This window comes from Porites lutea, chromosome 13 (assembly GCF_958299795.1).
Source record: "Porites lutea chromosome 13, jaPorLute2.1, whole genome shotgun sequence".
Taxonomy (NCBI): Eukaryota; Metazoa; Cnidaria; class Anthozoa; order Scleractinia; family Poritidae; genus Porites; species Porites lutea.
In genome coordinates, this window is record NC_133213.1 from 20,593,405 (window position 1) to 20,609,058 (window position 15,654).

At 39.7% G+C, this 15,654-nt stretch overlaps 1 protein-coding gene across 5 annotated transcripts; it reads left to right on the forward strand.

Annotated features, from left to right (window-relative positions):
- Positions 1–2,631: 2,631 nt before the first annotated feature.
- Positions 2,632–15,106, forward strand: LOC140922719 (uncharacterized). 5 transcript variants are annotated; one of them, XM_073372730.1, is made up of 16 exons: positions 2,632–3,052; positions 3,820–3,980; positions 5,545–6,084; positions 6,943–7,021; positions 7,242–7,272; positions 7,820–7,854; positions 8,528–8,612; positions 9,373–9,460; positions 9,942–9,998; positions 11,274–11,640; positions 11,900–11,976; positions 12,205–12,306; positions 12,586–12,725; positions 13,191–13,472; positions 13,958–14,117; positions 14,859–15,106. In XM_073372730.1, the coding sequence occupies exons 2-16, from the start codon at positions 3,906–3,908 to the stop codon at positions 14,949–14,951; spliced, it is 2,211 nt and encodes a 736-aa protein (XP_073228831.1). In that variant the 5' UTR covers positions 2,632–3,052; positions 3,820–3,905; the 3' UTR covers positions 14,952–15,106. The 5 variants fall into 5 exon arrangements, with proteins under 5 accessions (XP_073228831.1, XP_073228834.1, XP_073228833.1 ...); XM_073372733.1 differs by having other exon boundaries at positions 2,639–3,052; positions 13,958–14,128; XM_073372732.1 differs by having other exon boundaries at positions 2,641–3,052; positions 13,194–13,472.
- Positions 15,107–15,654: the final 548 nt, after the last annotated feature.

The following is a 15,654-nucleotide window of genomic DNA, read 5'->3' on the forward strand; positions in this document are numbered from 1 at the left end:
GTCTTTCAGTTTGTCAAATGTTTGGTGAATTTTTCTGCAGTTGAATTCTAAAGTACCGTATATATATTTTTTTAATTAGAAAATCCTTGCCTTGAGTTCACGTCCCCAACCCAAACGTGAAATGAGGACTTTTCACGTTGTGGTCGCGCAACAGACGCCAGAGAAACGTACATAAAAGTGTGTTGTTGTTTTGCTAATCTAAACATATTGGGTCGGTTATTTAAACGAAGTCTAACTTAGACCACGGTTTAGAAAATCTTTGGACCTCAAGATCTCTTCCTTAGTGGGCTGTTTTACGAAGACGAATGCTTTTCTAGTCTACGCCATATGCTTTCATGAAACTGTCCACGATAAATGGTGTTAAAACATAAAAGCGTTTGGCAAACTGAAAACGGCTTGGAGCGCGGTTTTGTTAAACACCAGCTAAACTCCGTTTAAATATCTGGCCCATTGCTTTTTTGCCGTTTTCGTTGCCGTCGTGCTCCTCATAGGCAGCAGGTAACTGAGCAAAGGTCCAATGAAACAGTCAACCTCACAACGGAGCCAGCTGAGTTCTGAGTTCTCAGCTGCCATTTTGCGTACGCAAAAGGATAATTAATGATTGAAACTGCTCTAATGGACATAACAATTGTTTTATTTCGAACGTTTATGCTCTCCAATGACGTTATTTATAGAAGAAGCTTCCGTTTAAATGTCATTAGAGGCAGAGACAACATCTTGTCTCGCACGGAATCAACTGCCATGAAATAAGCGACCTGCAAGTAATAAATCCAATATCAATTCGTTTTAACTCGCTCTTGTGCATAACCAATTAAGTAAAATGGCGATATACCTTTTAAATGTTTTTTTTTTCTTTTACTAATCTTGAGGCAATCACAAGGAATTGTTATTGGAAATATAAATTAATTTTAATTGGCAACATCTTTGATAGATTCAAAGTATTTTTGTTTTGGGCCGCCACAAGCAGTTGTGTACAAATTGTCATGTTCACAGACCAATATGATTGGACGAGGTGTAAATCGCCCAAAATGTTTCTATTTAGGCACATGGTCAAAAAACTAACAAAATGGAGTAAGCCGTCCAAGAGGCGCCAAAACTGCCACTATAACACAAACTACACGGGAACCTCTATCTGGTATTGCACGCAATGGTTTGCGTCCATTAATTCTTCTGCAATCCGATTCATGGGATTATTCGCCAAGTTTAGACAAGAAGAGACCGCACTTCCTCGTAAATTTTCTCATCCTACTTCTGAGCTTAGTCAGTAATGTTGCAAATATTACGAGGGGTAACAGTCAAATAAACTTTTCGCGTTTTGTTTATATTGTTAGTTCTACATCATACTTTTTGAAAATTCTCAGTTCATATCAGATCATACAAAATCTACCCGGAAACAGCGCACGATCTATTCCGTTTCACGCTTTACCAAAATTTGTCTTATATTTTATTCATTCTGTGATTTTATTTTTGGCCAGACGTAGCGTGAAGACGTTAGCCGAGGAAAAGAAGTAAACAAAGAGTTTCCAATCGTCTTACCAAGAATACAAATAATTTATTAATCAGTGAGTCAAACGTCTTCGCTAAATCGGTGTCCAAGCTCGTGAAAGTCTAGATGATAAAGGGTGATTTAGCACCAGAATGAATAAAGACAAAGCAACGGAGTAATGCATTTAGCCGAACAACGGTATGTTTGATGGAAATTGTCGGAGAGATTGTGAATACCACCCATCAGGGATTTCTATTTTTGCTTGGAGAACAAAACAGTCGAGATATTACTATCAACTTTTTCTCAAGGTCACGGTGAACTCTTCTTTACGTCTGTACGAGTGCTGCGGGATTCAGTTTTACGAAACAAGTAAAAAAGCTTCAAAGTCAAAGGACAGCATTATTACAGAGCCGTTTACGAGAAATTTCAGTTACATATAAGCCATGAAAAAAAAAATAATAATAATAAAGGACTTCGAAAGATAATTATTGTAAATGGTCCACATATGGTTTTCTTTTTATGCGTTTTTTAAATATATGTGTTTTTCTTTTCGCTTCAGATACTCTCGAATAACAAACAAATTTCAATACGGCGGACTACACAAAACAAAATCTGTTTGAATTTCATGGCTTTGACGCTTAGGTAAACAAATGCGATATGCCCCATTTCGCTTTTTGACTTTGAATGTTACGCTCTTTGCTAATCGTCTTTTCCGACTGCTAAAATGGATGTCCCCTAGCGACGGAAATGTTCCAGGACTTTTGAAAATGAAATAAAGTCTTTAAAGTCGCTAAACACGTGGCTTTTAATATGTCGAAATGACAAAGATAGATAGCAAATTCAGCTGGGCGGGATAGATAATCTGAGAAAACAATAATCCTATGTTTGCCAAAACTAGATCTTTTCATTTACTAACCAAGCATCAACCAATCACATCCAAGACTTTTTTGACGGTTTGTCCTTCACGAAAGCGATTTCTTTACCCAAGGTCGTGTGTTGTCTACGGTGCATCTTAGGAGAAAATAGCTCGCCATCAGTTGAGCTTCGGCAAAAACGACCTCGGCTTGAAATATTCGTTTGGTTTTTCGCCTTACTGTTTGTTGCAGTCGACAATCGACACGGATGAATAATTATTTGGTGGTTAGTTTCGAGTGAGAATTATTTCGAACCAATCTTATCACACTGCTGAAATGGACCGCGAGAACGTCTTCTCCCACACAAATATTTTGTTTAGAAGGCTAAAAGAAGATTGCAGGCGTGGGAGATCCATTGTTTTTCCATCCTATGTTTATTTTTGTTTTTATTTACGGGTGCCAATTACGTGACGTCACGCTGTAAAGCGAGGCTTTGTTTGGGGTTCAGGGTAAATTTATGAACAACAACGCGCGGGATTGTTTAGAAGGAAAATTTTCATTATTATTGTCTGAAGTCGCAACCTGATCGCCGAGAAGAATTTTCAGTTTCGGGCGAAGGACGAAAGAAATCGCGTTGTAGCGAAGAAACAAGTGTCTATCAAATGTGACTTCAGCTTTTCATTCATTGATATTCCTGGCGGCATATGTCAAGGTAAACGTGCTTTCAACCATCAACAAGAAACTCACTGTTTATCTTATTTGCATGCCGTATTTTAGCGAGATCTTGCTTTCCTAAGAGCTCCGCACAGAAAGAGTTTGAGTTGAAAAGAAGTTTGGTAGATCGTTAAAGTGGTTTCCTGGTGTTTTATTCGCCAATCGAAAGCGAAATTGCCAGCTTTATTGTTGTTTACACGAAGCTTCCATTGTTGTTGTTTATGGCGTGGCAACTCGAAGAGAAAAGCGCTTCGGAAGAACTTTCTACAGGTAACAGTCAACATATGAATCGCGGAAAAAGTTACTTGATTCTTTAGGGAGTTCTTTTTTTCTAGTTTCCAGCAGTTTTACTAAGATATATACCTATTCAAGACACGGAAGAGTTCAATCAGAATGAGTCATCAGGCCAAAAATTTATTCAAATCATAGCCATATGGCACATGGAGCAATTAATGCGGTCTTTCCCGTGGACTCAATTGTAGTCAGTCTGTTATAGAGTTTGCTTATCTCTTTTCCCAGGAGATCTCCTCCTTTAACTGAAATCATGCCCAAAAAAATTGCAAAAGCAGGAATTTTTGCGGACAGCAAAGAAATTGACATAACCACTGAATTTCCGGCTTCGCGTACTTCCACGCTCATCTTCCGCGTGCAGATCTTTGAACCGTGAAAATGAGACGAGAATTTGAATTTAATGCGCCCTTTATTCGCGTAACATGTTTGAGAGATGGTTTAAGAAATGATAACCTGCTCTGCTTTTTTTAACAGCTGTGGAGACGGGTACTTTTTCGACGCAGTGAAGTCCACGAGAAACAGGGCACTTCAATATTCTGAGCAAGCAAAACAGTTAATCAATGGCGAACAACTCAACCGACAATGAGGCAGTGGTTAGTGTCACGTCCTCTGCAACAAGTCTGCGAGGATCAACAGTAAGAAGAGTTTAAAAATAGCTTTATACTTACATTTTATTCACACGATGTATATCCCCTAGCAGAGCCTACGAAAATACAAAAAAGTTATCAGGAATCATTTCGAACGCAGCACATGTGAGCTAATTTATTACGCCTGGATTAACATAAGCTTATTTTGTTAGTGATATCGAAATTGTGAAAACCACTGTTCAAAAATGAAAGTTTTGTTCAATGTTAAAGCATCAAAATCTTGTTTCGTTGCTGTCCAACCGCCGATTAAAAATGTAACGAAAATCTTTGTTGGAGTAAATTACACCGTGTTATCCCCTGTGCAAAAGTAATAACCCTTCTGGGGTAGGGAGGGTATGATTGCGCGTAGGCAAAAATTTGTAGACACCGATTATGAGATATATATTTTTCTTTAAATTACATGTAACTTTTGAATTATGAAAGTGAATGTTTTACCAATCTACTTCAATTGTCGAATAGAAATTAAGAGAAGCTAATAATGTTTGATAATCTTTAAAGTAAGAGAAGTGATTTTGTGACTCGGTTGAAAAAGGAGAAAATAGAGTCACTGACTTGCTGAGGATAAAATTGGCTTAATAGCACTATATATTGTGCACGTTATGAATACCTTATTACATACATGCCAACTCTCCTGGATTATCGGGGAGTCTCCCAGATGCGACAACAATCTCCCGGTCTCCGGTACAAGGAGTTTTGAGCTTTTCTGTGCTGTAGTTTAGAATTTATCCCATTTTCTCCCAAAATTTGAATTTTCTTTGATTCAAAGCTCGGTTTCTGGGGCATTTTCGCATGTATTTCATCACTGACAAAGATTATTTCACCCGGGGGGGGGGGGGGGGCTCTTGGGTATTTTTGGGGTGGGTATGTGCCGCCCGGGACTCCAAATTGGCACCCCGTTCTACAAAAAAATTTTCCCCTAGAATTGATACCCCGTTCTAGAAATGGGCCAATTTTTTATAACCCGTTCTAGAATTCGCCCTAAAACTGATACCCCATTCTAGAAATGGGTTTGCGCCAAAATACGCCCACCCTGCACGCTAAAACACAGGGTGCAACAAGAGTACAAAAGTTTGCTTGTTAACGCATTGAACCGTATTTTTAAAAGCAATCTGTCCTTGAATAATTTCAAATGGCTGCTTACAAAACTGGAGCTTTTGTGTGTTCTAAATTAATATTATACCCCGTTCTAGAAAACGCCGCTGAAATGGATACCCCGTTCTAAATCAGGAGCTTCAAAATTGCGACCCCGTTGGGCGGCCCATACCCGTGTAGGTAATGTATGGGAGTACCCTCCGTGGAATTTCACCATTACAATCATAAAAGCTAATTGTGGTCTGTACTTGATGTAAGACTTCATATAATGTCCTAAGCCGATAAGGGACTGGATAGAATTGTGCTTATGGGGGGGTTGGGGTCAGGGGGGGTTCATTGTTGATATTCAGGAGGGGGGAGGGTAGTTCAAAAAAAAGAGTCTCCAGATTTTAGATTTCCAGATGTTGGCATCTCTGTTATTATTAGAAAACAACAGTATCAGCTATTTTGTTCCTTACAGGCCAGAGTTACCTCTCCCTCAAAAACTCCTGCAAGATCTTCAAGTGTGGATCTTACAGCCAAAGGAAGCCAAGACTTGTGCTCCTCCTCAAATTGTGCATGTGGGTCACACACTCCACACAAGGTCACACAACAAAATAAGCATAACACCTCTCAATCTTGCTGCTGCAGCCGTGACGTTCATGTTCCAGGGATGGTCTATCAGCATGTCACACCGGCAGTCACTAATGTTATGATTGATGCATCAAATGCTACATCTCAGGATTCCAAAGTGTCTTCAAAACACGGAAGCGTCCACTACTGTGCAACATGTCCACCTGGGCCACACACCCACCATGTGTTCTCACCTGCTGGGTGTCATCCACAGCAGTCTGCAGCATTCATGGAGCATGCTCACTGTGGTTGTCAACCTGGATTTGTTGATGGGCATTTTCACTTCCCACATCAACAGACCCCACCCCGACCAGTTACTGTCATGGCAGCACATCCACCACCTTTACTACTGCGACCTGTTCAGCCTCAGCATATGCAACAACATCAGGTGAGACAACAGTGATGTCCACAGTAATTTGTGGTGAATGAACGTTATACCTGGAGGCACAACAGCACCAAGCTTTAACATCCCTTGACCTGGCCTGAAAAAAACAGGCCACATTTCATGACTCAACCAATGGATTTCCCATGAAATGATGCTTTAGTAACTAGTTCAGAAATTACATGCTGATGATGTATGTTGACTCAGAACTGGGTATAGCCTGTTCCAGGCTCTCAGATAGTGGGGAAGACGTGAAAGTTTAGGGCGCGTGAAAATGGGGGCAGGGCGGGAAAAAGTTTCCTCCCGTTTTTTTTCTTGTTCGCACTTTCTCAATTCAGCGGGCCCGACTATCTCAGAGCCTGGAAAAGGCTAAACTTGGTAGTGCATCTGATTAGTCTTAATGTGAGGGAAATTAATTGCTTCAAACAGACATCATTTTACTGGGAAACCTGTGGTGGCATCTCGAAGTACCGTATTGGCTGTTTTCTCGGGGTACCCTTGACCTTCACCCCATTTTGCCTTCGTCGTTTCTTCAAACTTGAGTGTCTGACACTTTTCTTAATACCTTTACCTATTCCCTTCTACAGCAACTCCAAGTCCCCCATTAAATAATTATAGTACAGTTGTCAGTTTGCCTTCCAGACCATCAGTCGGTTCCCAGGGAATCAAGATTATAAAGATACTGATGATCGTGGTGATGATTATTGTGATGATGATGATGATGATGATGATGACAGTAATGATGATGATGATGATGATCACCACCATAACTTAATGTAAATTCAAATCTGTCATCACTCTATAGTGTTATGAACAGTGCAATAATACTAACTGACCATTTTTCTGACTTGATGGCTTTTGCAGGCAATATTGGAGCAAGAACTTCGCCCTTATTTTGACGGCAAATGGAAAGGTCTTGGAGACCCTCATCTTTCTAACTTTGGTAACAAATTTTATTATAATTTATCATTTTCAAAAGAAGATTGTGTGTAGTTGCTTGTTTTTGTAAGTTTTTGTTTTTTTGTCACTAAACTTCATTTATGGCTGGTATTGTGGATGAAACAAATACTAGGGCCTTTTTTTTTCCTGGAACAAAATATGAAGTGTAAAAATATTTTAATCAAAAAATCTTTTTTTGTTGAAATTGATATCATTATTTTCAGGTGGAAGATCTCAGCCATCAGAAGGTGCAGTGTAAGTTACATTCATGTTTGTTTGTTTCTTTTGTTTTGTTTTTCCGATATGCTTGAGAAAACAGCCGACACTTGGATGCACCACCACTGGTTTCCCTGTGAAATGGCAACTCGTCTGTGTGTCGTGCAGGAAATTTACTTCAACCAATCAGATGCACTACCCAGATTTGGGTAATGATACATCATCAGTATGGAATTTCTACAGTCATTCCTCTGATCAATGCCATTTTACAGGAAAATCAGTGATGGACTGTCATGAGAGAAGTTGGCTGTGTTCTCATGCTACTTTTCTGTCATCCTTAGTAGTACGTTGTACATTACATACTCACAGCTGTGCAGATTGATAAAGTGCAATTATGTCGTACAAAGGTTTTAAGTCATTGTTTCTTTCACGGCAGATTGGGTTATTTGTGACCTGATTCTAACTCTATGCTGTGTCTGTAATGAAATGAAATTACATTTGTAATTAGCATTAGTGACTGGTTTACATGAATCATGCAGCTGTGGTTATTTGGTATAAACTAATTCGTGTTATCTATTTCAACCAGGTCAACAGGACCTTTTATTACTGAAGCCCAAGCAGGTAAAATGTTGATACTTGACAATCAAAATTAATGAATTATTACATCTGTTTTTATGGGAAATTTTCTGTCTATATTATGTAGTCAAGTGATTTTGGTCAGACTGGTATTGAAACCATAAAAGGCATCAAGTGTAGACCTAGGATAAATACTGACTGATTTCTGTAACGAGCACTGAGGCGCAATCTCCTAGGGTCTCCCCTAAAGTCCCCTTTCCTGGGATTCCAAGACATTCAGACAGGATTTTTGGCCAGTTTCATTCACCTTGGATGAATCCTTGCAACTTGGAAAGTTTTTTATTTAGTAAAAATATATTCACATTGTATTATGAAAAATCTGACCGATTTCCGTAAAAACAGTGGAAACTGGATCCACGCCTGATCCATCTTAGTAGAAAGTTGAAGGTTAAGTCTCAAAAAATTTTGACCCAATCTAAAAAACTTGGAAGCAATTCAGGGTGGTATGTTTCAATGAATTTACACATGTCTTTCAGTCCATCTCAGACTCTGAACATTCCTGTTTTTACACAAGAGTCTCACCGTCTCGGGTAGTTTTAAATTCTATTCTAAGATACCACCTCTAATACAGGTGGCAGGATGTGTAAAAGAAAAAAAAAGGCATTCATTTAACTACTTGATTCATGTATGTAAAATGTCACTTTTGTTTAATTTACAGCCCAGCTTCACCCCTTGTTCCACCGCAATATCTGCCAATGGCCAGGATGTGAGGCATTTTGTGAAAATTTTCAACAATTTATGCAGTAAGTATGGTGCAAAGCTTATTGATTTTTTTTTTAAATTAGCATGTTCTTTAAGATACGGTCTGGACGAGTTTGCTTGCCTTTGATATTTTTGGACTAACCAGTGTGCATGCTCAGTTTAACCGTTTAAGCCCCAGTATCCACATACAAACTCTCCTGACTGATCGCCATACATTTCTTTTAAGAATAGTTGAGAGAATTTGCTTTAAGGTCTAAGCATTCTCCCTTTGGTAATCAATTTAGCAATTCTCATAACCTTTACTCTTGATGATCTGCTGATGTTGTTAGGAGAAAATTGATGTTGGTCACTCTTGGGACCTAAAGGGTTAATGGTTATGTAGATATACCCTGTGTAACTGTAAGATCATCAACTACGTGTCATCATCATCATCATCATCATCATCGTCATCGTCATGATCGTCATCATCATCATCACTGTCATCATCATCATCGTCATTGTCATCGTCATCATATCATCATCATCATCGTCATCATCGTCATCATCATCATCACTGTCATCATCATCATCATCATTGTCATCATCATCATCGTCATTGTCATCGTCATCATATCATCATCATTGTCGTCATCATCGTCATCATCATCATCATCATCGTCATTGTCATCGATATCATCATTCATAATCATCGCTGTTAGCTATCTAATTTACTTTCCGGTCTTTTTAGCAATATTAATAGACGGAAAACCAGTACAAGTTTATTGTCTATTATACGTACACATATTTGTTATATTTTTTTAGTCACCTGAATGCAGACCATGCTTTGGATGAGAGAAGTACTGCCCAAGCTAGAGTACAAATGCAAGTGGTCATGCACTTAGAGCTTCAGGTAATAGAGTACTAAAGTGATGACGTCATAAAAATGAAATTTCTGAAATCATGGGATTTGTCAGGATATTCTGAAAGAACAATGTCCAAGAGGCCTACTGGCCAAAAATGAGCATTTCGGGGCAAATTGTCTCTGAGACGTTAGCCGCTTATACTCAGAAAACTCCATACAAACCCTACTAATTTTTTGGGGGGTCAGGGTTTGTATGGAGTTTTCTAAGCATAACTGGGCTAGCTCGCTCTTATTACGTGTCCAAAATACTGGCATTTCTTTTCTTTATTAATTGTTGGTAATAATGAACTTGTTGTGTTTAACATCTTTAAAACTTCTTCATTGGTTTATGTTCCGTCCACGATACTCTTAACATTCTTCTATACGCCCACATCTCAAAAGCCTCTAATTTACTTTCCATGTTGTTCGCTTAACGTCTTTAATTTTACATTCATTTTTTTTTTATCTTCATCATGTTATTTTATTCTAGATGAACAAGGAACGCGAGAGGCTATCAGCGATGATGAATCATCTCCATTCTCCAAAGGTAATACGGCGACATTGTCTTTCTTTTTTTTGCTTTTTTCCCCTTTATTTAATTTTTTTCTTTGTGTAAGTCAGTTAAAAACAAGAGTGATACTTGCTGGGGCGGCAGAAAAATATCTTGATTGACACCGTTCCTAAACAAATATCGAGAACAAAAAGGACAGGTGTTTTCTGTTAATTAAAAGTTTTACTTGTTGACTTGTTTTGGTTTAAATGATGGATTGGCATTGAAATAATTAATCTTTTTGACAGTGAATAGCAAAATAATGATATTGGAACGGCGTTTAGGGTCATTTTTGTGTATAACGATAGATATATTGACACTTTGTTAACCCTAGGAAGTCCGTCGAGTCTTTTCGTAAAGTGTCGTTTTAGCGGTCTCTAAAATGCAAAAAATAAGAGGGAAACATTTTGTGTTCAACTCAGCTGTTATTTGACTCGTCGCGACTACAGGAAGAAATAAATCTTGCTGCCCAAGCCAATAACTTTCTGATCACAGAAAATGAATTTATTCCCCAGCAACAACGTGAAACGTTTTCTCTTGACGTTTCGGTAAAATCACGGGGTTTTTTGTGCTAAATCGCGACTGTATTAGGTCACATGACCACCGTGGTCATATGACAGAAGACTGAGCAACTTGGGGTAAAGAACCTTTTGCCCACGATCTATGTATTTTAAAGGACCACCCTGATATTTCTTAAAACCACACTCTCTTCCCTTTAATATCGGGATCTTAGCGTCAGACGGTGTGACCCTGGATGGCCGAGGAGGGATGTTTGCTATCCGTCTGTTCGAGGACGCGCATACTGAAAGTTCTGACCGTCGTTGCCTCGTAATTAGGGACCTTAAGATCTGACCATGGCGTCGGCACCGAGAACGTCAAAAAAGCAATAGTTTTAGTTCGCAAAACAACAACCCTATACGCGCTGAACAGTTTTTTTGCACAATTCTTTCCCATCACTGCAAGACTACGACGTGAAAACTCTTGGTTTAAAAAATTATGGTGGACGTAAAAAAAGCCACGGCGAAATTTTCTCTCTTTTTCTGAACTGGAATATGGTTCTTACCAATTCAAATGCAAGAGAGTTCCCATACATTTGACAAAAGATTAAAGCGGGTTGGATTTGTCGCAATGAAGATTGAAAGAACCCGAATTTAGTTTTTGCCGCTGTCACCGTCTTCGGAACTTAAGGTCCCTATTCGTTCCATAAACTGGCAAACCGTAAAACGATATCACTACGTTTGACTTATCCTTGTCTTCTTCTTTTGACCACAGGTTGCTCAACACTCGCCATCATCGAACCCAGAAATGGATGAAGAAGGAAATCAACGTGCGCCTCACTCCCAAGCCCAGCCTCTTCTGCATGTTACTCCTGGTCCACCCCCTCACATGCCGACCTCTCCGGTACAACATTCCCCCACTATGGGAGGTAGGCAGGAGATGCCATTGTCTCCAAACAGCCCGCCTCCTACTATGGGAAGTTCCCCACGGAAGTCCCCGCCTCCCAACATTACAGTGCATGATATCACAGGACAACCCGCTGACTCGATTGCTGTTGTTTCTGCGCCTTCGTGTCACATGGTGGAAGAAAAACCCTGTCACGTTAAAAGGCGAAACGGCGACCCAGATGGAATAGCCATGGGTGAGTTGTGGAAACTTAGACCCCCCGGGGGGGGGGGACTCCCACATACAAGTGACAGTGATGGTCGTCTTCTCTCCCAAGGGTGTAAATTACAGATTTTGGTCTCATTTAGGGTGTTTGGGACGGAAACTCACTATATTTGCGCATTCACGTATCGCTTAGGGCTGTGCTTAAATCACATAGCAATGCAAAATTAAACATTCCAGTAATTCAACAGTCGCCCGATAATCATCTGTGAAAATTGTCATTGTTGTTGTAGATATCGAGCGGTCAGCAGATTTCTACCAGAAGGCGGATGTCAGGCCCCCGTTCACTTATGCGTCGCTAATTAGACAGGTAAATACGTTTTTAATCTTTCTTTGGATCAATAAAAAGGAGTTTAAGGCAAATCAAGACCAAGCAAGTCTAATATAAAGAAATGGTTTAATCGGATTCAAATCGGCGTATCTTTCTCTATCTATAACTGCATATACTTGTGCGTGTAATTGTGATTATGATTATTTAATATTAATTTGATATCATTTATTTATTTTTTTGGTTGCTTTTTTTTTGGCTTACCTACAGGCTATCTTAGACTCACCCGATCAGCAACTTACATTGAACGAAATCTATTCGTGGTTCATACACAAGTTCGCTTATTTTAGAAGAAATGCCGCCACTTGGAAGGTAAGATGGGGTCTGAGTTAACTCCTTCTTTTTCACAAATTGCTTGTGGGAGTACTTAAATCGAGAAAGCCCCATTGTAAAATCATCGTTGCGTTCGATGTAGAAGAACGCACTCCTAATACAGATTGATGCGATATTTTTTGCGGGACAACTTAGGACACGTATCTGGCTTATGTAACACGCAGGGGCAAATGAGAGTCTTGGATCGAGAACAGTCGACGCACTCCGTAATCGTTGATTATTACTTAAAGATGTGATTATTTTCTTTTCTTCTGACAGAACGCTGTCCGCCATAATTTGTCTCTTCACAAATGTTTTGTGCGGAAGGAGAACGTAAAAGGAGCCGTGTGGATCGTAGATGAGGATGAGTATATGAAACGCCGTCCTCAGTCCAAAGTGACGCACAGCAGTGCAGCACGGTGAGCTTTCTTTTCGGTATTTTCTCCGTCTCATAAAGCGATGTAAGACGAAATTTCCAGGAGGGTTTATGCGCCCCGTGAGTAACACTATATAGAGGATATTACACGGTGGCGCGAAGATATGAGTTTTATTTTCGAGTGGCAAAACAATATTTTATGAACGAGCGCAGCGAGTGGGTAAAATATTGTTTTTGCCACTTGAAAATAAAATTCATATCTTCAAGCCGCCGTGTAATGTTCTTTTTATTATATAGACAAAATGACATCGATAAAATAATAGAGGGAAATTACCAAAATTACGTCATCGATAAACTCACGTGTGAGATTATGGAAAATAAACCACTCGGGTGCCGGATGTAGTTTTTATGAATTTTACGAGCGGTATATTTGCCAGTAAAACATTCGTGTCTATATAATAAAACTACTATCAACGCACCTTCTAATTTTCGTTTTACATCGTGCTAGAAGACTGGTGAGGCAAGAGCGAGAACGTTTAATGCAACAAGGAGCCTTGGGAGGCCTTCCCACTCAGGTCAACTTGATGGCTGTCAGCGTCTCCAACTCTAATGACGTCAGCGAGGATGAAGGTTCCAGTCAGGAGGATGGTGGTCGCAAGAGAAGCTCGGACGAGGACACTGGGGACGAATCACCGTCCCATAAGCGCAGAGATGTGAGAGACGGAGAAGAAGTGGAGGGCGTGGTCGGAGGAATCACTAAACTCGTGGAGTTTTGCTCCAAAGACATAAAGTAAGAAAACTAGTGAAAAGCTAGTACTTGTGGCTGGTGAACATCTTAGTTATAACGGAAACTTGAAGTACCCAGTGTTTTTATTGCATACAGGCTTTCGGGCGTTGGGCAACATGAATAGATAACTTTATTGCTCTTCTACCAGTCGCTCTTCTCTAGACGGGGACATATGAACGGTGCGAAAATAAGAGGGAGAGAATTTGAAAAAAATATTTTGGCAACAGCCTAGAACTACAGTCTTCTATCGTCAGAAATAGGATTTGATTGTGGATGTAGTAGCTGATAATCAAGTTAGAATTTTGTTTTAGTTCACAGAAATGGAATAAAACTTTACGCACACTTTCAAGTATAATTCAGACCTTCCTTGAGAAATTCATGAAAATTTCAGTAATGGTTAATAAAGGGCGATTAATGGTAAATCAACAGTGGTCTTATGATGAATCAATGTTGATCCGGTGGTCACCTCTATCTTGTTACATCTGCAGCAGTCAATTGTCACAGTCTCAAGTGCAAGTAAAGCTAGAGCCAACCGAGGATGGCGCAATCGTTGCGATAAACGGTGACAGCCAATCAGACGATGAGAATTACCATTCCTCGCACATGAACGGGAGCATTTTAATGGGGACTGGGTCCAGTGAAGAAGAGGTTAGGCAGCGGTAAGATGTCGACATCTCCTAAATCCCCAGCAAAAAAACAAATAAACAAGCAAAACTAAAAAGCAAAACAAAAACCCTCACTCCCCAGTACAGAGATTATAAGAGGACTGGGTACAAGTTATCGGCGCAAGGATTTCTAGGATCATTTGTTAGACAAGTGTTGGATAGTTATGATTGCTTAATAGTTGCCTTGGATACCATGAACCAATCATGACATTGAAAAGAAACTACTGATGTTGTTGGTGATTATTGGTTGCTAGGGAAAATGATGACCCTGGTAACGAAAATGGCTGTTACGGAGTGAATTGACGTTCTTTTAGACTTTATGTTGGTTATCGAAATTCACTGAATTCACTGTCAAGTTTAGGCGAATAATCCTGGAGTTGAATTCTTAGGCCAGGGCCAAAGGGTCCAACTTCACGTAAGACGAACCTTATACCAGTGAGTGAGAACAGTAGATTTTGCTTTACAGTATTAGGTTCGGCAGATGTGAAGTTCGACGTTTGACCATGGCCTTTCGGAGCTCATCCTAGTTCAAAGAGAGAAAGAAAACAATTGTTGTCTTGTGGTTACGTCTTCCACAAAAACGTCGTGTTAAGACGTTGTCACATCGTGGTCGTGTGGTGACGGCGAAGAAATTTACCAAAGGGGTTATGCACGTGCGGCGCTTTGCACTGCTTATTATACCTACTGCATTTTTTGTTTGACTTCCTCTGTCAACTGTTAACAGGCCAAGAAGCTGATGACCCAGTTTGGACTAGAGGCAGTTTACGCTCACAGGAGGAGAAGTGGGACTCAAGTGGAGCTTGCAGTTGTGCATTAACGATTGAGATGGATGTCGTAAAGATATAAATTTTTATGAGAAGAGTGCCTCAGCCTGGGCCTCCTTTAAGATAACTATTTTCAATAAGATCGCACGTTGACGTGAGATTATGATGATGATGATGATGATGATGATGATGATGATGATGATAATGATTATCAAGAACATAAAGGCATCGGACGAATTTTCGATCGGCTGAAAAATCTTGACCGGACAGTCACTTAATTCACATGGAACCGTCGTTGGAACGGAGTTGGCGAACCAGATGGATTTTTTTTTTCGACCGTACCGGCCCAAAATTTGACCTCGCTTTTGGCGTTCAAATTTTTGAACTGCTAGTCGTCTAAATTTACGTAGAGTTAAAGGTTTTCTGTGTCAAAGATTGGCTAAACGCACGAATTTTCAACCGTTCAAAAATTCGGTCCGCTGCGTGGACTTATGAGAGTAATTAATTTAAAAGTAAAGAGTTTCGTGAAATCTGAAACAATCGTGGAATGGAGTGAGAGGAACTGTGATCAACAAATGATTAAAATAATAGGTATAAAGGATGTCAGAACACTGAAACAGTCTAATCTGGGAAATACTTTCAAGCTCTGTCTTTGTTTTTCCTAACAAGATTTTTGATATTATAGTTATACTTCAAGTATAAACAAAATTTTGACCAGTAGAATTTAGTTCTATTTGAAGAAAACGAGGTGGCTAT